At 37.3% G+C, this 25,589-nt stretch overlaps 1 protein-coding gene across 3 annotated transcripts in view; it reads left to right on the plus strand.

Moving 5' to 3' along the window:
• Positions 1-25,589, plus strand: part of rasgrp3 (RAS guanyl releasing protein 3 (calcium and DAG-regulated)) — a 96,048-nt gene that overhangs the window by 58,748 nt on the left and 11,711 nt on the right. For all 3 annotated transcript variants that reach the window (XM_040139675.1, XM_040139676.1, XM_040139677.1), the window contains 6 exons: positions 4,424-4,702; positions 12,179-12,259; positions 12,539-12,652; positions 12,779-12,894; positions 14,039-14,186; positions 14,507-14,543. In XM_040139675.1, the coding sequence (XP_039995609.1) occupies positions 4,424-4,702; positions 12,179-12,259; positions 12,539-12,652; positions 12,779-12,894; positions 14,039-14,186; positions 14,507-14,543 (775 nt within the window). The remainder of the gene's footprint in view (positions 1-4,423; positions 4,703-12,178; positions 12,260-12,538; positions 12,653-12,778; positions 12,895-14,038; positions 14,187-14,506; positions 14,544-25,589) is intronic.

A 25,589-nucleotide genomic window follows, 5' to 3' on the forward strand; every position in this document is an offset into this window, starting at 1 on the left:
TAAGCATAATGGACTTGTCCTTCCTAACTTTTAGACTCCTAAGCTTTAAATCTAAGAGTAATTCACAAAGAATTTTAGCTCTAAATCTAGCTCCTAAGTCAGAGATAAGTTAGAGGCAGTCCACAGGACTCATAGGTTACTAAGACCTGCTCACAATTAGTCAAAGGCAGGTAATGAGCCTCAATACATCACTGTTTTAAAAAAATATAAGAATTAATGACCTTGTAAAAGTAGATTTTGATGGTGGTTGAGTTACTAAGAATCAAATCACCTCACAAACAAATGGAAACAATCCAGTAACACTGGAGATGACAGTCTGCATTCTACTTGGCTACTAGAAAAATGCAATTTGCATTACTAATGAACTTGAAATATATCAGCTAACTGTAAGAATTATTCCTCAAACCACAAAAAAAAGAAAAAAAATATATATATATATTTTTAAATTTGATTTAATTAAAAATTTTATTTACATTTAATTAAACTTGATTTATTTAATTTAATCAATGTTTTGTTTAAATTTGTTTTAAATTCAATTTTATTTATTTTTTTATTTAATATGTAAATACTTTGATTTCTTATTTATTTGTAAATCAATTTATTATTAAATTTCATTTTATGTAATTGAATTACAATTTACAATTTAATTTAATTTCAGTACAAAATAAAATTACATTTAATTTTAAATTGAAATTTACTTTGATTTATTTTAATTTATCTAATCTAATCCAGTCTAGTTCCTTTTCATGCTCTTGTGTATTGATGAATTTAATTTCACCATCACTGATACAGTCCATTCATTTGTCAAACAATCACTGAAGACATAAAGTTATTTCACAAACATGATGTCATCCCTAGTAACAGGGTCAACCCCACCCTTTCTTTTATTTCAGCAGTTCACTCAGCTCCTTCATGAAAGTTGGTCTCAGCAGCTTTGTGAAAAGGTCATAAACTCTTAGGTAAACTTTTAGGGCCATTAAGGAGGACTCTTAATGGTAAGATAAGAAACGGTGGGAGTATGGCCCCAGAACAAAAAGCCAACATTGTGTTTTTTTTTTCCTTGGTCTAGACCATCTATAGTTCAGTTGGTCTAGACCAACTGAACTAAAACTATAGATGTGAGAGCAACTTCAAAGGTGCTATATGTAAGTATTTTAGTTTAAAATATTCAAAAATTAACTGAAACTATCAACAGAATGTGAAGAAATTATCGTTTTGAGGTTATGTCAAAGACGTCTATGTTTTGTAAAGTAGAGATATCTACTGACGTTAGCATGATAACCAGTAGGCTCGACCCATCTCTAGTATCACAAAGTGATACTAGAGATGGTGATAGCCAGTCACTATCGCGTCCAGTCTGAGAAGATGAAGAAATAGCCCTGCCAAAGTCGTTATGGGCAAGTTTCGCCACTTGGCGACCCCTGGGCAATTATTTCAGTCTAACAAGACCAGGCCCCTATCTAAATGAATGGGAAGAGAACCACAACTTCCCCTTCAATGGTCACATAAACTTTCAATGGACATAAACACAGCATGTATAGAAGCACCAGTCTAATCTGATCGAAAAACAGCTTAATAAGATTTGTGACTTTGCCCCGGAATAAGGTTTAAAAAACTTTTTTCCACAAATTATACTTCTACTATGCATGCACATATATATGCAAATATGTGTCATAAGCCACAATCTTTGGTGTTACAGCTTTTTTTATCCAAATTCTTTGAGTGGTTTGTGTCCTCATGTATACTGTCTCTGGCGCTGCCCAGAGGGCAAGAAACATGTAAGGCAGCAAAGAAAAAAAGTGATAGAAATAGAAGCAAAACAAGAATTAACGTTGGTGTTGCTTTCCACCACTGGAGACAGCTCTTGGCGAGTAAAGTAATGAAGTTTGATGCTGAACTTGCAACGTTTCTTGCATGTCAGCATCAGACTGCAAAGCAGAATGGCTCCCAGTAACCAGTGTTGCTGGTTATAGAATGGTGCACACATGTCAGACACATAAAATGACACGTCCAGCAGCAGGTGGCGCTATAATCAAGGTGAGCGCATTTTGTCAAGTAATTCCCACATATTACATCACACATTCAAAAACCTTACATGCACGTTTCCTGAATTTAGCTGAATCTTGTGATATAGGCCACGCTCATTTCTGCCTATACATTTTTTTCACAAAATTGCGAAATGTTTGAAACCAACTCCTCCTAGGCTGTGAGTCCGATCAGAAGGAAACTTTGCAAATAGAATCTATGAACTCTTATGATCAAAAGTTGTTCAAAGAGCTTTGGTAATCCACATAATGCACAACTTATAAAGGAACAACTTCCTGCAAAGTTGAAAAACATGCAAAACCAACTTTTTCAGGCTCATCTTAGGTTGAAGTCCAATCTGCATAAATTGGTACACATAGCATCTAAGGACCCTCATGATTGTTGGATCACTTACCCCAAAACCTTAGGGGTAGGCACAACAGGTTCATTCATCCCCAAGTCTAGGGTTTATGCCAGGCTAGTTTAACCACACTTTTCGGATTACCCATCAGAAACATTCCAACCTTAGTGGAATGTTTTCCAATGTCTGTGCTGCTCTCAACCTGAGACTTGCATAGCACCCATGGGCCTGCAGGTCCGACTTGCAACACCTTGATGGGCTGCCGGTTGCAAATTGCGCAGGACTTGGACCCCGTTAACATCTGCCTGCAGGTCTAATTTATTAGGGGTCCAAGCACGAGGAGGCTGGGGGCCAGGCATGCAAAGCAGCGTGGCTCTCCAATGCACTGCAAATAAGACTATTGGACCATACACGTCGACCATGATGGATTTTCCACCCTTTTTAATTTATTGACATTTTCTCCTAAACCATAGGTCCAATTGCTACCAAATCTTCTGTAGATCATCGTTGGTCCAAGCTCATCAAAATTTGTGTAATTCATGTTGATATCTCTTTTATGTTTCAAGATATTGACCAATAAATTTCACAAGGGGTGGGGCATAGCATGAAAATGGTCATAACTCCTTAAAGATATGTTCAATCAGCATAAATCTTGGTAGGTAGCTTCAGTCCATGCTAGAGAACATGCCTACCAAAGCATTTTGAGCCTGACCCATAGAAGGTGCCACAAATACCAAAAGCATGTACCTCAAAATCTTACAGACAGAATCTCACCAAATGTGGTGAAAATGATGTGGGGCAATTATTAACCAAAATCTGAAATGGCATATTAATGGCGTGGCCTATCATATATTTTCTTATAAATCAAGATGCCTTTGAGCGATCCTGATTAAACTCACTGGAGACACCCTAAGTCTCATGACTATACACACCAAGTTTGGTTCAAATCCAATGAAAAGGGGGCAAAAGGTGGAACTGTGAGTGCACAATTATTTAAATGCTGCAGGCTTTGTGATGGCGAGTGTGGGACTGGTCTCTCTCCTTCTTTAAACAGAATTAAATTTTGGCTGATTGAACTGCTTCCTTCTATTGAGTGTAAAATGGCCTACCAATGCAGAAAAAAGCAACTCCGTTTATGCTCGCTCCCCTTCTGGATCTAGCTAAATGCTGATGTCAAGAACCGCAACAAGTTTATTGACATCTGCACACAGAACACCAGGCTGTCCACAACCAAAGTTCATTTCTCAGTGACTGTCAACCAGTGATTCTGCTCCTGTGCTCTTCTCTAATCACACATATAGAGCTGAACTTCATAATAACATTGTGGATTTATATTTCAAAGCTATGTATGTGTTCCTGGATAAGCAGGGCATCGCTTCCTCTGCAACAATGAAGTTAACAGGACCATGGCCTTGTGTGATGATCTGCGGGGAGGGGCTTCTCTCCTGCCTGTGTGTGCACTTATGTGTGTGAGTGTGTGTGTGTGTCTGCTTGTCTCTCTCGCTCTGTTTAGATACAACTGACAAATACAGTATGTGGAATAAGCACGTAATTTAAAAAACACAATCACAAAAAGCAGTGATACTACTTTTAATAAATATAGTGGATGGGCAATTTTTGAAATTTCATCATGTGGGGAAAAATCGTGGGACTTGAAACTCCAGGAGAACAGTGGGGAGAATGGCAGGGAAATCAAAATCATCACATAAAAAATGAAGTCGTTTGACATTATTATGTATGAAACTGCCAATCAGATTTATTTACTTTTTAACTGAAGATACCCGCCACCTGGGGGTAACGTAAACAAATTACAAAGTAACAGTCCTTGATGCGTAGAGGATTGATCGTCTTCCACATAAATAAAATGTAAACCAGTTAAAAATAGTTCCTGACAGGCCAACATGCTGACTTAATCTATTTAAAAGAATCTGTTGGTCTACAGTATCAAAGGCAGCACTCAGCTCTCATGAATTTCTTTACCTGACAACCTGTGTTTTGGCCATCATACTTACCCAAATTTTCCACTCCCTGCTTCAGATCTGGAGTGAGATGACAGAGCTGGTGTCTTCCAGCAACAACTACTCCTCCTACCGAAAGGCCTTCAGCGAGTGCCAGGGTTTTAAAATCCCGATCCTGGGTGTGCACCTCAAGGACCTTATTGCAGTGCATGTGGTCTTTCCTGACTGGGTTGACGACAGTAATAAGGTGAACCTGGTGAAGATGAATCAGCTCTACATGACCTTCAATGAGTTGGTGTCGTTGCAGAGTGCAGCAGCCCAAGTGGAGCCCAACATGGACCTCATTTACCTGCTAACGGTGAGGGATTACCACTCCAGATAACGCAGCTGTAACCTAGAAACTTTAAGTGAAATATTGGTCTAAAGTGAATAAGTGTTACTGGCCAAGTAAGTATACAAGGAATATGCCCTAAGTACTAAAGTTTGCAAAACAGATAAAAGAATCACTATTTTCCACACAACTGACCTCTTTACGGATTTATGTCTCTTTTGTTCCTGCTCTTTATGGTTTGTTTTCAGTTAACCATTAATAAGATTCACTAAAGCCAGTTCTCTGAGTGTTTGGTACAGTTAAGGTGCTTTCAGACAGTGAGTGGTGACACCGCCTCTGCTGTTTTCTGTGTAAACATGGCAGCACAGCAGCAAGGAGAGGGATGGTGGCTGCCGCTCACGTGAACATGCACACCATTTCTCTGCTGTTTCTGAAGTTTATGATGATTTGACCTTTTCAACTCACTGCTGTGGCTCACTGTGGGACCATGGCAACAACAGAAACTACAGCGAAGGAAACAATACACAAGCCAATTTTACCGTATCTGAGTTCACTGAATTATACACCTCTTCACCAGCAGAGAACAGACAAATCAATAAAGACAAATGGTATTGGAGCCACATCTGCATCAAAGTATGATTATCCAATCTACAACAATAAACATCATTTACGATACTAATTAGCAAAACCTGCTGTATTAATTGTGTCAAATTTATAACCATTTCCTCTATTTTAAGCCAGAGGTGTATAGCTGGTTTGAAAGGAGGTAGTTGGGAGCCATCGCTGTGGCAACCACTCACTGTCCGAAAGCATCTTAAGCAGAGACTGTAAATATCAGGGCTCTACAAAGTATACATTTTGGGAAAAATATCAAAACTTTGAAGAAAGTTCATGAACAGTATTATGGAGACGTGCCAGAATTTCAAAATCTATTGTGAGACTAAGTCGAAGCATGTTCAAGAATGTGAGAAGAGGAGTAAGTAGGAGTATGTGTTGTAATGGATTTACAGGCATTCTGGGGGCTTGAAAAATACACGTGCATTTCTTTGTATCCGGGGGAGGAAATAAAAGGTCTGATATTTTTGATATTTTTAAAGATTGAACGCAGTTTTGATTATATTCCTTATATTGTACTGTATTGTACATGGCTGCAAAGTTGGATCTGTGGCAGTTATAAGAGAAAATAAAATACAACAATCAAGGTTAAAGTATGGAGAAAGAAACATTCTTCCATTATATTTGTTACACCCTAAAACTCATCTAATGTGCATCAGGACTGTGTGGGTGTGGTTTGATTGACAGTGGTATGGCATAGGTTCACAACTGTTACCAGTTGGTGGGTGTATTGGTACAAAAAACATGACAGCATCACCTTTTTCTGAATGAGCCCCATCTACTTCAAACCAGTGAGAAGACCACAGACAAAAAAGCTCAAATAGACATTTCTCAAATAACCAAAACCTTTCTAACTTTGGCAGAAATCTTTTTCTACATCGCATATAGTCAGAAGCTGACTGAGAATATACAATAGGCCTTAATGCAAACTAGTTCACAAAATCATCAATCATCAATCAGAGTCCAGGGATTTGGCTTGTCTAGACTCCACACTTAAAACACCCATGTTGCAAAATCTGTTATCGTCTATAGTTGATCTCAAGTATGTTTTGTACTGAAAAGCTTCTTTAGTACTTAGCAGTACTGAGATGGTGACTGCTATTGTGCACAATCTAAAAAGCTCAAGAAATATCTTCAAACAGCTCAATTAATTTTGTCAGATCAACTATGCTAGTGGGGCTCACTATGCCTGCTTGTGTTTTCCTCTTCAGATTCTTTTCATCTCGTGCAATTCATGTCTGAGGTCTTCAATGTTGTGGACAGACACAAAGGAAAACAGAGTTTATCATTGCAAAATTTGGCACTTGTAGGATTCAAGACTTGGAGCATTCAGTTTAGGGGATGGCTTTTACAGTGTCAACAAGAATCAGATTAAGGCAATAAATGTTACAGTGGATATAAAAGGGAGAGAGTTCTTGCCCCAAATACATAGACTATAAATAGAAGTGCAATATACATAGAATATGAAGTTTATATTCTACTACATATCTCTCAATTATATGTAATATCTTTTCCATCTGCAACTTCAAAGATAGATTTCCCTTTTATAGCTTCTCTGTCTTTCTTTTTCACATCTTTGGTTTTATATGCCATAAAGGGCAAAAATTAGACCTCACTGATAAGGCTGGAATGCACCCATCTTTCTGTCTGTGTGTCCAGCATCTTGTTTTGGATTCGGTGGGTAGTGTATTTCCACTCTCCTTTCAGTTTATTTTTAACAGCTGGGTCATGGTTACCAAGAAATTCTAATATAGCAAAGAGGGTTCCCTCATTATCTGAATCCATTGTCTCCCTATGACTCCTTTGAGCAATATTTTGGGTAGCAGTTAGGGGCAGCTGTGGCTCAGGAGGTACAGTGGGTCATCTACTACCCGAACGTTGATGGTTCGATCCTTGGGCAAGATACTGAACCCCAAATTGCCCTGATGTATCATCGGTGTGTGAGTGTGTGTGTGTGTGTAGAAAGCGATGTATGGAAAAGAGCACTGTATGAATGTGTGTGTGAATGGGTGAACATAGTGGTCGATAAGATTAGGAAAGTGCTATATTTACCATTTACCACTAAAACTGCAGGTACACTTTTAGTATAATTATGATTTTCCTGTATCTGTTTGGTGTGCACTTTTAACAGTTTACTCTTTAAAAAGGCTTTAGTTTTTTCTTCTTTCTCAAATTCTGTCCCTAAAACCACACACAGTGTCCTGGCTCTGAGAGTCTATCAATGTGTGATGAGAATACCATGAGGTCTCTTCACCTGTCCCCCATGATTGTCCTCAGAAATACTGTAAACTATGGCTGGACTGATGCTTCAGCTTGAGATTTGGAAGACGAAATATAAATCATTTCAATTATACTTCTCAATGTATTTGTACTGTAGGTGCCAGGATATTAAAATCAGTCTCATAAAATGATTAACCATACATTTTGGAATTTTAATAATTAAAATTATTAAAATAATTGGGAAATCTGGTGACATTATTAGTGTCTGAATTTTGCTTATAATTATATTACAACCAGATCCATAATACCACAGATATAACAATTTATTATAGATAGTTGGAGTACTTTGTTGGCAGAAGATGGCTTCAGATATTACACCAAGAAAAACAATACAAACTGTTTATTAAAATATCAAAGGGTTTATTACACACTAACGTACACAGTAAAGTACTGTTCAGGTATAACAAAGAAAGGCACAAATGGTGAATCCTGGAAAGATTGGTGAGACTAAATAGGTGTGTGTGTGTGTGTGTGTGTGTGTGTGTGTGAGTGAGGGAGAGATAGAGCAAGAGAGAGAGAGAGAGGAGAGAAAGAGATTAAGAAAGGGTTATGAACATGAGACGGGAAACGTAATTTTCCAACCAAGCCTCAAACAAATATTTCTATATGCTCGCTACTAACACGGAGATCCCAAATATTTAAGTGTGGATTCACAGTCAATACCGTACATCCACAGGATTCAATTTATTTTGAACCAATAAAAGTTGGGCACGACGTGTTTAAAGGGCTATATCCCCCACACAGTTCTTTCTATATTGATGTAAACCTACTCAAATTAAAGCTGAGACTTGGAACTAATGTAATATCCATTGTTTTATTTCAAATTGAATGTGATGAAGCTAAGAGCATGAAGAACAAGACAAGACATGGCACAAGAAAAAGTTTAATTGTCCCAATTGTTCTGGTCTTGACGGTATGTGGCACATTAGTAGAGAGAAAGAGAGAGAGGGAGAATGTAAAATGTTGAAACACAGTATTAGCAATGAGCAAATCTGAGTTAAAACCCAACTTTAACAATGAGCAAAGTATCTAGGTAGTCAAAGACCAGACTAAAACACAAACTACATTCAGAAAAAAACTACTAATCATCCAGCATTAAAATGCACCCATTTAGCATCAATTTACTAACTTTGCCCAGCCTTACTTGATTGCACTTGCAGACGAACAGATCTGTGTCTGTTGTCCTTTCCACGAAATAGCACTGAGCAATTCCAGATCCAGATCCAGATCCAGATCCAGATCCAGCAGAAATATGCTGTTCTGTTTTTCCTGGCTCGTCAGCTGGCTCTGGACCTTGTGTCTTGTGTTTAAATTATTCACTTCACTTTTATTTAATTTGAAACTGTGTGGCTTTGTATTTAATGTTAGCCAGTTACAACAACTTATTACTACATGAACAATACTAGACTATTTTACAATAAAACTGTAGCTAGTGGTAATCTAAGAAAACATGGTCCTTTGTTCTTTGTCCTTGTTCTGTAAAAAAGGGGTAACTTTTTCACGCCAGTGTGGGGCACAACAGTGAGAGATGGAAGTTAGAGTGGCCGCTGGTTTTATTGATAAAATTATGTCATGGGTCATTGAGTTACTATACCAATGGCATAGGATTGTGGGAAACTGAGTCCATATGGACACATGTGAAGCCCTTGCAGTATGTATGCAAGTGTATGACTGTTGCAAAAGTCAGTCATAAACCTGACTTCAGTGAATGCTTCTCACTGAAGGCCGATTTGTGTTGTCATTCTCTTGATAATGCATATGAAGTCTTTCATCTGTACATACATGAGTTAAAATAATCATAGTAACAGATTTTGAGTTGATAAACATTGTTTCTTAAGTGGTTTCTTGAAATGTCTTCTACATCATTTGTTTAGGCGAATAGTAACACAATCTCTACAGTATATGCTGCATACAGTGGCATGAAAAGGCACCCCGGGTCAAAATTTCTGGAACTGTGAATACCTAAGTGAGTAGAAGATGAACTGATCTCCAAAAAGCATTAAGTCAAAGGTGAAACATTCTTTTTAACATTTTAAGCAAGATTAGTGGATTATTTTTGTTTTGTACAATTTTAGAGTGAAAAAAGGAAAGGAGCACCATAAGAAACGTTTGGGCACCCCAAGAGATTTGACCTCTCAGATAACTTTTTCCAAGGTCTTACACCTTAATTAGCGTGTTAGGGCTATAGCTTTCACAGTAATTGTTAGGAAATACCAGGTGATGCAAATTTGACTATAGCTTTCACAGTCATTGTTAGGAATTACCAGGTGATGCAAATGTGACCGTTCAAACCTTGTCCCCTCCTCTAAGCATACCTAGCAGTCCGAAAATTAAAATAATTGATGCACACAAAGCAGGAGATGGCAAAGCATCAAAGCACAAGGCAAAGATAGCAAAACATTTTCAGGTAGCCGTTTCCTCAGTTTGTACTGTAATTAGGAAATTGCAATTAACAGGAACGGTGGAGGTCAGGTTGAGGTCTGGAAGACCAAGAAAACTTTCAGAGAAAACTGCTCATAGGATAGGTAAAAAGGCAAATCACAACCCCTGTTTGATTGCAAAAGACCCTCATGAAGATTTAGCAGAATTTGGAGTGGTGGTGCAGTTTTACTGTGCAGTGAGACCTACACAAATATGACCTTCATGGAATAGTCATCAGAAGAAAACCTTTCCTGTGTCCTCACCACAAAATTCAATGTCACCTCACCACAAATTCAGAAGCTTGCATAGGAACATCTAAACAAGCCTGATGCATTTTTGAAACAAGTCCTATGGACTGATGAAGTTAAAAAAGAAGTTGAATTTTTTGAGCAAAGGTATGTTTGGAGAAAAAAGGGTGCAGAATTTCATGAAAATAACACCTCTCCAACTGTTAAGCATGGAGGTGGATCGATCATGCTTTGGGCTTGTGTTGCAGCCAGTGGCACGGGGAATATTTCACTGATAGAGGAAAGAATGGGTTCAATTACATACCAGCAAATTCAGGGAGCAAACATCACACCATCTGTAAAAAAGCTGAAAATAAAAAGGGGCAGTCTTCTACAACAGGATAATGATCCTAAACACACCTCAAAATCCAGTGTACAGTGGTCTAGCATAAGAGGCGCAAGCTCAGGGTTTTGCCATAGCATAGGAGGTGGAAACAGGACTTTGAATAATTTTATATAAATTTGTCTTTGAATTATTTTAGTTTCAATGACTTTATATTTGTTGCATTTTATGAAAATTAATGTATGCATATCGGATTCGGGTAGGTTTTCCATGGGGCTGTGGGTCCAAAATTTTGGACCAGTGAAGACCTCTAGACTGAAGTAAGGTGTTATCTTTCTCTTCTCTTTCCCTTCTCCCTGAGGTACAAAATGAAAGTATAGGCAAATTAACATTAATATGAAAAGTACAAGTAAAGTTAACCACACAAGCATGCCAATGAAATGTGAATGTGTCAGCTCAGCTGTGATTCACAGTATGTTACTTTGTCATTAAAGGCTTATTAAAAGACTGTGAAAGGCACAGAAACAATCATTATACTGTATGATAACTGTCGCGAATAAGGGGGAGCTGAGCTAATAACCTTATATATAACGCTTTTACTGTATAAGCAGGTTTTGTACTGAATTGAACGTGAAAGCTTTAACTAGCAAAAGACTGAACCTATTACTGAACTAAAGACAAAGTGGTGTTCCCTTACTGTTCTTACTGAAGTGCATTTTAACAGTTATGCATTTGCTTACTTAAATATGTGCATTTGAAACATTGATGCAACCATATTGCTTAGGAAAAAAGTGAAAAAAATACAAAGTGACTACAAATCTTTTATGCATTTGCTTACTTACATATGTGCATTTGAAACACTGATGCAATCCAATAGCTTAGGAAAAAAGTGAACAAAATACATAGTGATTCACTGTTTCAACCTCTAATATGGAATGTCCACATGTGTGATAACAAATTACAGAGAGACACAAAAAGCCCTGGGGCCACTTTCACCAAGATAGATTTGACTATGGTTTAGATGTCACTAATAGTCAGCCTTCAAAGAAATGTCTAAATTAATCTGTTGCACAAAGCTGTTTAGTTTACTTGACAATCTTAAGTGAAACAGTCTAACTTGCGTTAGACTAAATTAAGAACACTACAGAGCAGTCCAAAATATGTTTGTGATACCAAGAACCAGTTTAAAGCTGTGCTTGAGAACCCACTCACTTCTCCAACCTATTAGCCAGAATGTTTTTACCACACTAGGGAAGGCAGAACTTAACCCCAGAACACCAAAAACAGCGAGTTATCTTCAGTACTAAACATTGTTCAGAAATCGGATTAATACTTCTAAGAGATGTTTTTCTTCCAAAATTTTGCTGAGAGACTGCAGGTTGAAAACTGCTCCACGATATAGTGCTCTTTGGATTGCACTTATGGAGAAGGAGCACCATATCTCTGTAATACAAGAGAGAAAAGTCAGTAATGGAATATTCCATAGTGCTGTCAAAACATATGAGGTGATTTATCACAAATATTCAGTAGTCTATCTAACAAAAGTTTACTATGCCACTATCAACTTTACAATGATTTTTTTGAACTAATTATATCCATAATCTTTATATTTTTCAGCTTTCTTTAGATCTTTATTATACAGAGGATGAAATTTATGAGCTGTCATTGCTAAGGGAACCACGTAACCCTAAATCATTGGTAAGTTTCATCTGAGTTTGGTTTGTATTTTGTGGTCAGGTTTGTCCACACGGTGTATCCCAAGTTTCGACAAGCTTGATGTTTATGTTAAAAGGTTTTAACCTGCTAGAGACCCTTTTGCACTGTATCATTATACTTCTTTTTCACAACATACAGATATTTTTTACCTGTGCTGTCATTTGTCCCTATTGAACTATTTGTAGCATGGAACATTCTTACTTGTGGTGTAACAGATGGTTTGCTCATCTAATACCTGTGTATATATATCCTTCTTCATAGCCTACCTCTCCAACGACTCCCAGCAAGCCCCTGGCCCCACTAGACTGGGCCTCCAGTGTCGCCACCAAACCAGACCCCTCTGTACTCAATAAACACATCAGGAAGGTGGTAGATGTGAGTAGACAACATCCCTTTTCAAATAATGCTCACACAATACAGAAAAACAACTCCTGGTTTGACATGTTGCAGTGTGTATGAAATATTATTGGATTAATCTGTTTCTTGTCTGGCTCTGGGAAGTCTGTGTTCAGGAATTATGACCATGACCACGATGGCTATATTTCTCAAGAGGACTTTGAGAGCATCGCTGCTAACTTTCCCCTCCTGGACTCTTTCTGTGTTTTGGACAAGGATCAGTGAGTGTGGAAAAGTTATTAATATATGTTCAAATAATTAACCAAAGTAAATGTATTTTTTAGCTGTAATTTTCTCTGAGTCCTACCTACTCACAGCGGGAGGACCTGGCTTGCTAGGACAGTGTTTCTCAATCCGTGGTTGCAAACCACCAGTGGTATAGCCCCAGGCTGTCTGACAAATGACAAATGCTGGAGAGTAGCGATGTCAAATATAGCAACACTGCTAGTTTAACCACATTTCCCAATAGATTTCAGGTAGCATAGCTACTTTCACAATCATTTAACATTTCCAGTTGGAGGCTATTTTTTCCATTAAGTAATGATTTTCTCTGTACCACACATTCAATTCTCCACCATATGCAGATTCTGCATCAGCACCTGGAATCTCTGACAACCACATTCATTTGTTTTGTTGTGTTATAACCTACACCACAAAATAATAAGTGTAGTTTTTTAGTCACTTTACTTAACATTAGACGTCCCCTGTTGTGAAATAGCTTCACTTTTTAACTAACTAAACTACAGTGCAGTGCATTTGCAAATACACTGCAAATAAAATTCATAAAAACAGTAATTGAAATTGAATTAACTTGTGTTGTTAAAATTGAAAGGACATACAATTCCTTAATGTAAAACTATAAAATTATAATTTTACATTTTTGTAATATAAATATTGTTTAGTTTCTTTTGCATTGGTGCTCTGCACATACAACCTGCACCCTGCCTACTTCTTGCATTTAGAAACAGCTTGCACATCCTCTAAATACCTACAGTATCATACCTGAAAGGATCCAAAATCCAAAAAGAGCAATGTAATCTCCAACACAGTTGTGGAGATTTATTTTTTTATCTGATTCTGTTAGCATTGAGGTTGAGGTTTGTTTTGGCCCCATGTAAGGTGCAGGTGTGCTTAGGTGTGATCACAGGTAGTGAACCACTGTGATAAAGAAGCAACTGGAGGGAAACATTAGGGGAGAGCACACTACTTTGCTATAATACTAAATTTTTTGTCAAATTTTAGAAATTAATATAAAGATACATTTTGTCCAACTTGGTAGGACTAGAACACCTGTTAATGACTATCGTCTCTCTCTTTCTGACGGTCGTCCTTTCCTTTATCTCCCTTCCTCTGTCTTTCTCTCAGAGATGGATTGATCAGTAAGGATGAAATGATTGCATATTTCCTTCGGGCTAACCCACTGCTTCAGTGTAAGATGGGACCAGGATTCATCCACAACTTCCAGGAGATGACATACCTGAAGCCCACGTTCTGTGAACATTGTGCTGGATTTGTGTGTATCTCTAACATCCCGTCACTACACCGTTTATGCTTCTTTAATTTTCCTGCTAGCATTGAAAATTTACAGCGTAACTGACTGGCCTTTCTTGCGCCAAACAGCAGAACTGACAGTTAGGCCTAACTCTGAGCATGGCAGAACCAGACACCATGTGGTCATGTCCTTACAATAGACACAACAGGAAGAGGATTGTGTCCTCTGTATGACCCAGTCATGTTTGTCTTTAAAATATGTAGCTTTTCTTAATTGTCTAATATTATTTTTCATATTTTCTGTACCCACTTCCCCCCTTCCTCACATTTCTGGACCTGGAGCTCTGGGGAATCATCAAACAGGGCTACAAATGCAAAGGTACAGTTTCATTGGACTCTCCTCTGAAAGCCATTTAAATATTAAAAAATTAACATGTATCATTTAACTTAAACCTTACCCAATTATTTAAGTAACACTTTATATTAAGGTCCTTGTAATAAGCGTAAGTTAATAGGTAATAAGTATACATATACATCCTTATAAGATGCTTAGATAGTTAATAAGACTATATAAGTGTTAATAATAGCATAATAAACACATTTATTATTAGATTACAAGAATTCTTAAGCACTTGTTCATAACTGCTTAAGAATGTTAATGTAAGCCTTATGAAGTTCTTCCAATTGTTCTATAATAACATCACAAACACATTCATTGAGTTTAACAAACTTACCTATTGTGTCATTGTTAAACCTTTACTAAGCTTTTTTTTAAAGATACATACTTTATCATGCATTTATTAGCAGATAACTATGCACTTATTAACAATTAACTATGCTTTTTGCAGCTACCGGATCTAAAGCGAGAACATTGCCATCAATTTATTAAGGTTAATAAACCCTTCATTTTACACTTATTAAAAGTTACCTGTGTTTTTAGCAGCTCACCGATCTGGAATGAGCACTACATTTTGTCAAAGTTGATAAGATGTGAACAAAAAATTACATATAAATAAAATATTTGAGCAGTGAAGCACAAAAACACATTTTAAGACAGCTCTTTTGAAAAATTGTTTTTTTTTAACTTCTCAACACTTTCATAAATGGCAGCCACATGCAGCCACAAAGAGAATGTTCTATAAAACATAACCTCAAACAGGCCTTTGAAAACATTTTTTGGGGATTTGGGGTTCAGTGTCTTTCCCAAAGCCACTTCTATATGCAGACTCGAGGAGGTGGGGATCGTACCTCCGTTCTTCCAGTTAGTAGACAACCCGCTCTACCTCAGCCACAGCCTCCCAGAGTACCACAGTACATGAATGACTACAGTAGACGGACTCTAACTCAGTATCTCCTGAAGCTAATTCAACCAAGAACTCATGACATTAGAAATTTATAGACAACAGTAGTGGCTTGTTTCTAAATAAAGAAAGAATATAGAAATACAAAACACCTAAATGCATTTGTTTAACTGCACAACTTGTATAGTTCATACATACATAAATGAACAAAATATACTTTCACAAACATTCTTACATGATCTCAAAATAAATTTTTCATAAGAAAGTCATGAAATCACTCTCAATCCAGTGTGCAGCCTTCCCACTAAAACACACACACCTGAAACTCAACACAGCATTCTATCTCCCTAAATTAGGCAGAGGCATACAAAAATGAGAGGCTGCTCACTGCAGAGGCAATGGGTGGAGCTAGGCCTAGTCCAGCTCCACCTCTAGGTCCAGCTGCACCCCAGCTCAGGTCCAGCCACACCCCAACTCACTCATACAACTTGGTAGTGCTAGTTTAGTGAGTACCACATGGAAAAGAAGGCACACAGACAGATAGAGTCACCCCTATAAAATCTTTTGAGAATAGTTTATTCTTATAGTTTTAGGTTTCATGTAAAAATTCTTGGTTTTTAACGTATTAAAATTTTGTAAAAAATTAGTGTTATTGAAACTTAATATACTAAAATGAAATTTATTTTTTTTAAATTTCCCAGTGTTAATGGAAATAAAATAAATCCAGCAAAACTTGGAAGACAATAGAAGAATAGGTGACCAATAAATTGTTAATTAATGAACTCTTCCAGTCTACTCCCAAGTGTTGTTGGAGTGGTTGCCTCACTACCAGTCTCAGAGCACACTTGTCTTCTTGTTTTTGGCTGGACCACAACAGCCAAAAACATTGCGTGTATAGGGCCAGCACTATACAGTCAAATTTCTGTGACCCTTCTAACTGACTGACTGAGTGCATGATAAAGTTGGTCAGCTGAATGCCGCGTGAGTGAGGGCTGATGTTAAACCATTGGTTGACCGGACAAGTGTTGGAGTTTCCTCATTGGCTGTTGCTCTTTCAAAATGAATTGGTGCAAACAGTTTCTATTGTGTCATCAGGGGGGCATTACAGGCAGTGTTGCCAAGTTTTTGCCCTTGCCGCTTGATTTACTGACTTTTCACGCCCCTTTAGCGAGTTTTCTTCACAAAACCACCTAGCGAAAAATCTAGCCGCTTTCTGGACAAACCTTAACTACTTTCCGTAGAAGAGAGTCGCCAGTAATGCCCTCCGAGCGCAAGTTCTGGCTTTCCCCCCTTTCCGCCCTGCAAAGAGAGGCACACTTCTCTATGCATTTCATTTAACCGACCACACGTTTGCTGCATAGATGTGAATGAGCTTCAAACTTTCTCTCTGTGTGATCGTTTTACAAGTAAATATAGCCGAAATCACAGCACAGCCTCTGTTTTAACTGCATATGGTGATTTTGTCAGATGATTTTGCAGTTACAAAATCAGGATTTTTAATATTGCAGAGCAGCAGCTTAGAAATGGCTTTGAACGGACTGCTGGTTAACATGTAGTCTCATTGGGCCAAATTTCAGTAACTATTTTGTACTTGTTCCATTTTCTGACAACAGAAACAGAAAATAGAAAAAACAGAAGACAAAAACAGCAGACTGGCGTAATAATTTTTTACTTGACCTGCAATGGCAACTAAGTTCCAAGAAGAACAAAGTATAATGATCATACCAAACTTGTGACAAGTTAGCCAAGTAAAAAAAACATGAAATTAGCCAAATTATAACATGTTCCTCAAATTTATTTAACAAGTTATTAACAAATATCTTAAAATGAATTTTAAATTCTGTTTCCCTTTTATTCAGCCCCCCAAGATCAAATGTTGTACTGCCACAGACATTTTTATCTGAAAAGCAAATATCTTAAAATCTTTTTCCGAGGATGAAATGTTATGCTGCTTTTATCAAAAAAAATCTTAAAATACATTTTTGATAGTGTTTCCCCTTTGTCCACGCTGACAACCATATTGTCAGCTGAATGGCAATGCTCCTGCTGTTTGACTTTTTTGGATATGGTGAGCTTAAAAAGATTTCCACTTTTCCGGAAAAACTGTTACTGCCCTTGTAGGAGCTCTATAAGGAACCATGAACAACTGTCCATGGAATTGTCCATAAAATTGCAGAGGGGATTCTCAGCATTTACAAACAGGCAGTAAGCCAACCCTCCTATGATGAACTGGAGACCATCAAAGAAGGGTTCATTCACCTGGCAGGTACTCTTGCCTATGCCACGTAGCTTGGAGTATTGCTCACTCAATTCAACTACAGGCTATCTGTGACCACAAAGATCGCTTCATAAACATCTGCCTGGCTCTGCAACACTATTCTGGGTCCCTAGCTTCAGCTCAGTATTCATGCAGAAGTTGCAGACCACCTGGCTGGTACATCGTTTGTGATGGAGGTTATTCTTGCCTTACTTCCCCCATCTGTTTAATGACACCATATAGAAAGCTTGATCAGAACACTGTGCAGGCAAAGAACAGGCACCTGGAAAAAGTAGGGTGTGTAAGTGAGCATTTGGGGCGATGATGGCCCAGTGGAGATCGACCTTCTTGGAGGCTCTTGAGTGAAAGAAAATAAAACATATGTATGTTTGACATGGCATATGTGCTTATGAAAATTAATTATGCACAGAAGGACTAGATGTAATAGTCATGAGACCTTTGGTGCTCCCTAAGTAGGTATGCTGAAAAGCATGATTGTGTCTGTACACAGTTAAACAAGAAAAGCTAACATCTGCACCAGTAGATGTGACCTGCTGTGGCTTCCCTGCAAAACTTGTGTTTTTCGAATAGTAATGAGGAACCATCAGACCCAACAAACAAGTTACAATTGAGATCTATTCAACAGTTAAGGTTTTCATCAGAGCAACTGAAAGGGATCTTCTTGGCTTCAGATCAGTACTGCATATCACAAAGCTTGACAGTTGCTTAACAGCTAAGTGATACAGTGAAAACTCCTCTCACATAACCTCTGCTCAGGTCTGCATTTTGTAAAAGTTGTCCGAATAATTTAACAACAAGGCTGTTGCCTCTTTGAAAGATAACTACATGGTGATATCTACTGAAAAACAAATCTATTGCTTGGCATTTTAGCTTACAGCTCTGCTTATAGTTATCCCACACACGTGAATGGCTGAACTTAGCTTTTTAGCTTTCTAGCTAGCTATTGGTATGACAGTTAATGAAATAGTCAGCATACACAACTATGAGATGTTTCTATCCATCAGTGTACTTTATTACAACTCCAACTGCCCCGCTGTTCAGTGTTGCCCGCAGTGTGGTGGAGATATTATACACCTACAACATGTTACCAATCCACAAAAATTGGCAGGAATACAAAATCATTATTCATCAACCTTAGTCTTCTAGCTTAATTATACAATGCTCTGCTGACATTGGTAACTATTTTTGTATTTTATTGGCGTTTATTAGGATATTTATCCTACACACGGCAAAAATACAGACCTCAGCAGTCATTAGTTCCCTGGTACTGCCGCTTCCTTGTGCCTGACGTCTTATGGGAGCTCCGCACTCTTGCGTGTTCTACCCAAGTGGCGACCCACTGTGCCGTCACCAGTTGGTTTGTGGAATACCATTTTGAAGTCTTGAGTCTGGCATTTTGGCTGTCGTCATCTTGGGTTTTTTGGAGCCAGAAGTAACCATATTTGGAAGAGAGGGAGGAGCAAGGGGGTGGATCCAACTGAGGACTCTATGCACGCCCACTTATACCGGCAACCTAACTGTACCAGGCTCCAGCTACGCCATGCCAAGTCGCTGTTAACAGAATTAGCTTCCATAATTCGAGGTAAGCTTTATAGATAAGTTTCAAAGTAATTTTAGAAGCTAATTGCATACATGTCCACATTTGGCAAGCATTAAGAGGAGCAACCTTGTAATGTTAATGTAGCTAAAGTTACCATGTGTAAGTTAATGTTAAATTGTGTGCAACCACATATGGTAAAGCATATTCTAACATGTTTTAAAACTGGTTCTGCAAATCAAAGGTTACATTCACCCAGAGGTGCAGGTCGAAGGCTGGTGCCAATCCAGGGAACATTGACAAGGTACACAGGTTTGTGAACACTGTTACAGATACATACACCAATCAGCCATGAAAAACCATTTACCAGTTTTAATGTTGTGGCAGAATGTTGTATATATACACCATTGGTGGCATTAGTGGCTGATCGGTGTATACTTGTTTCTAAAAATTATGTTGTACTAGAGATTCAACTACCTCTTTTTGTTATGCAAATTTGTCTTGTGATAGTTAAGTTCAACTTTGCCTTGATCCACGGCTGTATTTTAATTTCAATTTATAAGTTACAGTTGATTGTAAATTGTGCACTACATTATATAATTCATCCACTTATTACAGTCTTTTATAAATGTTTCCAGTTTTTTTAATGGATGATAAAATTGTTGAAATTAATGCAGTTTTAATGCGCAATAAAAGTATTTATGAAGCTCTTGCCTGAAGTTTGTTGGTGGTTTTTATGGTGCATATCTGGTATGAATTTTAACAATAGCAACATGCACAATATTGTAATCACAGAGGAACACATTGAAGGAGGTTTTGCTAGAATTTGTAATTAATTACAAGGTTGTTTCTATGTTAGTTTTAATCAACAACAGAAATAATAGAAACCTTTATTAAATGTTGCTGTCCTTGAACATTGACAATGAAGGATCAAAAGATAGATATTACTTTGTGCTTTCCTTATGCATTTTATGTAGTTATCAATTTTATTGACACTGAAAACACTAATTCACCAAAGCGTCCTGTTAGATTCATTACAAGGCATATGATAAATGTGTAAAAATCAGGCTAGTGTTCTGTAGTTAATGGAAAATGCATTTAGTACCTTTTAATCACGATAGGTTTATTTAAAATAAGCGTAATAGAAAACTATGATCAAAAATTGCAAAGTCAAATTTGACAATTACAATAACTGTAATTATGAATAAAACTAATACACATGAGCTGTACTACATTGACATTTTGGAAGTCTCCATCAAATGAAAAAACATATAAAGACATGTAATATCAATTACTAAACCTAAATGCTTTGAAATCTAACTGTCAGATCTTCATTATACTCTAAAGAGAGTTGATCTGTCCTTGCATCAGAGGAAACTGAACTGGAAATGGTTTTCTGGCATCATCACCACAACGCATTTGATAAGTAAGGATGTTGTCCATGCAGTCTCCCTTCTCCACAACCAGATGAATGGCACAAAATACACTGCTCCAAACATGAGGTCTTCATTCTGTTTGCACTAGTCATTTAGTTTTCATGGTGTGTATACCTTTTGAATTTCAGTAAAGGATAAACACTTTAGTTAAGACATGGTGGAACACAATGAATCACATACTTACCAGTTTGTCAGAATAGGTGCGTGAATGTCTGCTTCAGTTGAGACCTATCGTGTATGAACTTACAGTATTACTACATGTTCTTCTATACATTGTGTATTGTACATAAAAAGACACATAACTTTTTTTGTGATATGATCATTTCGTGAAAGAAAAGCATTACTAAATAGAGATCCTAACGTGTCTATGAGTCATCTTAAAACAGTCGCCTGCACTAACAAAAGGTCCTCATACTGAATAGCAGACACACCAAAGTGTAACAGCATCAACAAGAGTGCTTAATTTCAAAGTAACATCTTGGAAAGATTTCCTGTTTTGGGTTTTCCATGTACTTTAAGAAAGGGCTGTAGTCACTTGACGTTGGTAAAAAGGAAAAAGTTGGCATCATGATCATCATAAAGGGTGATGGATGATTCAATTTAATATAGCTATCCACACATTCAGATACATTTTTTATTGAAAAGTCACCCCATGTTAGGTTTTGTTTAATTAAAATTTACTGGATCATTAGTGCATACAATAACAATGTACCTGTCTACCTTCTGGTCTGCAAAGAACTGCTCCTCCTCAAAGTGCGTACTGCACAGATGTGACGTTTTAAATGACGTCCTGTTCTTTCTCCTCACATTCATTTACCATTGCTTCAGCCTGTCATCATCACCTAAAGGAAATCTCTTTGGGGAAAAAACATTCACAGCATAAGGTAAATCATGCAGAATGGCAGCACACAAGCTTGTAGCATAGAAACACACAAAGCATAGCATAAACATCAATATGACAACACATCCAAAGCATTATTAACTTACATTAATGCAGCGCATTACACTAACACAATACACTTAAACTTGGTCACGTGCCAGAAACACAAAACAAATGTAGTTAACTTAACTTTGATTAAATTTAGCTTTTTATTTGTCTTATACTAAATAGCTACCATTACGTTGAAACATGAGTTAACAGTCCATGGTTAACACAGGTTGACAGCCTGGTGGGGCCAGGTACCATTACCATAGTAAACACAAAGTTATCAGCCAAGACCTGGAGTCTACATCCATTTTTATATACAGTCTATGGCTCTACCCTTAAGCTGACCTTAAACTGACTGCCTTACCTAATCCAAAAGAAACAGCTATTACCGCCCTAATTCCAAAAGCAAATCATACTACGTTATATAAACAGCCCAAAAACACTCTCTACTCATTGTTAACCTGACTACACCTCATTTAATGTTTTTTTTTTAAATCAAGACCTACCTCAGTTTTTAAGTTATGATTGCACAATTTTGTTGATGTGTTTAGATATAACTTTATAACTTTATAACTTTTTATATGATAATTTACCTCAAAATTGAAAGATACTGTAACTGTAATAATAATTGACCAATTTTTTTTTTTTTTAATCTGTTTAAAACTATATTTTATCAAACATTCTCTTTGTGGCCACTTTGGCTGCCATTTATGAAGATGATAAAAAAAAAAAATTCAATTTCATCTCAATCCTCTCATTTTTTTTTTTTTATATCAACCTTGACAACATGCAGTGCTCGTTCCAAATGGGGGAGCTGCAAAAAGCATAGTTAACTGTTTACATAACTATGAAGTTTTCTGAAGAGATTATAGTGGCATTGCTGGCTTCTGAAAAGGCTGACACTAAACTGCATTGCTGGCTGCTAAAAAAAGGCTGAAGTTGAGCTTCATTGCTGGAGATGCTGTAAACTAATCTGCATTGATGGCATTAATTTGTATGAAGGAGTAGATGAAGGCGTTTCAGTTTTTTTTTTTAATCGACATATCATTACTCAATTACCATCACTTTTTTTGGTTTACATTGTGAAATTCTATTTAAAAAATGTAAATTACAGATGAATAGCAATTGGTGAATGTGTGTGTGTGTGTGTGTGTGTGTGTGTGTGTGTGTGTGTGTGTGTGTGTGTGTGTGTGTGTGTGTGTGTGTGGAGCCAGGTAGAAGAACCAACTGAAATTGGTTGCTGAATGTCTCCTGACTGAAACTGTACCAAAACATATTTCAAGTGAAATATGTGGAAATGTGTGTCAATCCATGTGCCTTGTATTCATTGTGAAAACAGTATGTAGCAGGACTTTGACAGAAATGTCAGTCAAGTGACATCAGAAGTAGTCAACTCAACTGATCTGAATCAGCTATTGGTTCCCAACTGCACTCAGAGGTTGTCATGGCAATTTTAAGTGCTTAGTTTTTATACTGAGTGAGACTCAGAGATTTGGTGAGATTTGGCTCTCTCGAACTCCTGCTATTCAGTCAAAAACTGTAACTCCTATCACCAAAGTTTTTACACCGGGAACGCTATAAGAGAATTTTGTGTTCCTTTTGTCAATTATGTGGAAAATGCAGCATGCTAAAAAACAAAGGGTAATTTCTGTTTTTCTCTGAGAATTCGGTTCTTACTTTGTATTGCAGTCTATGGGGCAGCTGGACGATACTCAAATTCTGTAAGTCACTGTGCTTTGGTAGTCACATTGCCTGAAAGGGCACACATTTCCCTACGTTCTGGCAAAAAAAAAGATGTGTAAAGATTTAAATATGTGGCCAGGACAACGAGTTTAAACTTAAATTTTTCAGAACACTTTAAAACCTTCACCCACTCTGTTTGTGATGTCACCCACTCTAGCCTCTGAACATGCCGTCTATTGATTTTTATAGGGAAAAACTGCAGACAAACATCTAATATTTAGGAAATAATGAGACATATTGAGAAAAGCAATGCCCATCATCTCCCGATCAAGTCACACGTTTTAAAGTTTGAATGGACTTTCTAAGACAAACAGTGCAAGACTAGTTAGGTGCCAGAATAGTGAGCAGAAGAAAAATAATAACTAGAAATTGCATTTCCCAAAGGAAATGCTCTGTAAATATGTAAAATGGGATTAGGCTAAGAGACAGCGCTCAGACTCTGGTTTATCACTCAAAGTCTGTAATTCCTATCACCTAAAGTTTTAAATTGCGTGAGAGAGGAGACTCTGCTAAACGCAGTGATATAAAGTATTTCTTTCAAAAATGTGGGAGATACAGCGATTTTAAAAATGCCCCCTTTCTGTTTTCCTCATGATTTTCTGGTCTCAGTTCACTTTGGAGTCAGTGGGGCAGTTTGATGGTACTCCTGTCACTCAGAGTCTCCTGGAATAAAAATGTGTTAGTCTGTTTGCTTAAATAGTTACATTTTGTAAAAGAAGACAAATTTGTCTACATTCTGGCAACTGATGTGTGAACAGTGAAATTAGTGGCCATGAGGACAGTGTACAATCAAGGGTTGCTATAAAACCAATGTGCCAGACCCATGCCCAGTTGCAATAACAAATTGAAATACTATTTCAAACATAAGTGCAAAGTTTAGTTGTGTTTTGCACATCTTAAAGGCCTCTGAAATGTATTTGTAAAATGAAAATTGACGTATAATGCATCCAAAATTTCTGACTTCCTGTCTGGCAAAAAAATTTCCAAAGATTACGTATTATGTCCAGATTGATGAGAATAATGACTGCCCTGAATTTCATGCACGTTGGGAGTGCTGGCAGGATGCCGGTTGACAGAGTTTTGCACTTTTGCGACCATTGGAAACTGCATGGACATTTTTTATTAGTATCTGTGTCCAGAATGGGGCTCTAGAGAATTAGCATCAAACATGCATTATGTTGTTCTGTATCAACTGTAGAAAAGATATCAAACTTTTATGCAAATAAAATGATGATTGTCAAACAAGGCTTACTTCCTGTTGCCAGCAGGTGGTGCTATTACTGTGATTCAAGATTGGCCTGTAGATGTCTTCAGGCTAGGACTCTTATCAAACATGAAATTTGGGAAAGATCCAATAATGTGGATTTGGTTAACAACAGTTTCTGTTTACATGATAAAACATCGAAATTCGCTAAAGAAATTTGATTCAATGAAAATTCACACTCTGTACAAAAAAGCACAATCAAGTTCCTTAAGTTTTTCTGACCATGTTTGAAATGGATCTGGTCAACCTGCTAGGAGCAATACATTAAAGTATAAAACATGTCATTTCCTGTTGCCAGTAAGTGGCGCTATAACTAAAACTGAATATTGGCATGTAGATATCTTCAGGTCGGGATTTTTATCAAACATGTGAAGTTAGGGGCAGATTGGACAATGGATATTTGAGTTACATCAACTTCCTCTTTCATGCCGAAACATCGAAATTCACCATGCCACCACAGACACATTGTTCAACGAAAACTGAAAAGCTTTGCAATTAAGCATCACAAAGGTTTTTACATTGCTCTGACCAAATGTGAAGTCTATCTGATCAATTCTCTAGGAGGAGTTCACTAAAGCACAATTCCTTTAAAACACATAAACTGTGCCAAAATTGCACAGTAAATTCAAAATGAGTGCCTTCCTGTTGGTTTTAGAGTATGGCTAGACGAGGCTTTTTTGTAAGTCTTGGGATGTTACATGTGCCTACCACATTTCGTATATGTAGGTGAAATGTACTGCAAGGGCTACTTCATTGACATTTTGTAGGCGTTATACCAAGCCCTTTACAACATCCAGGCACAACACTCATAAAATATGTAAATTTTCACCACGTCTGACACGTGCAATGTTTTGTAAGTTTTCGAGTACCTTTAGTCCTTAAAAAATGTGATTCATTTGTCCTAATCATAATAATAATCATAATAATAATAATAATAA

Source organism: Xiphias gladius, chromosome 11 (genome assembly GCF_016859285.1).
Source record: "Xiphias gladius isolate SHS-SW01 ecotype Sanya breed wild chromosome 11, ASM1685928v1, whole genome shotgun sequence".
Classification (NCBI taxonomy): Eukaryota; Metazoa; Chordata; class Actinopteri; order Istiophoriformes; family Xiphiidae; genus Xiphias; species Xiphias gladius.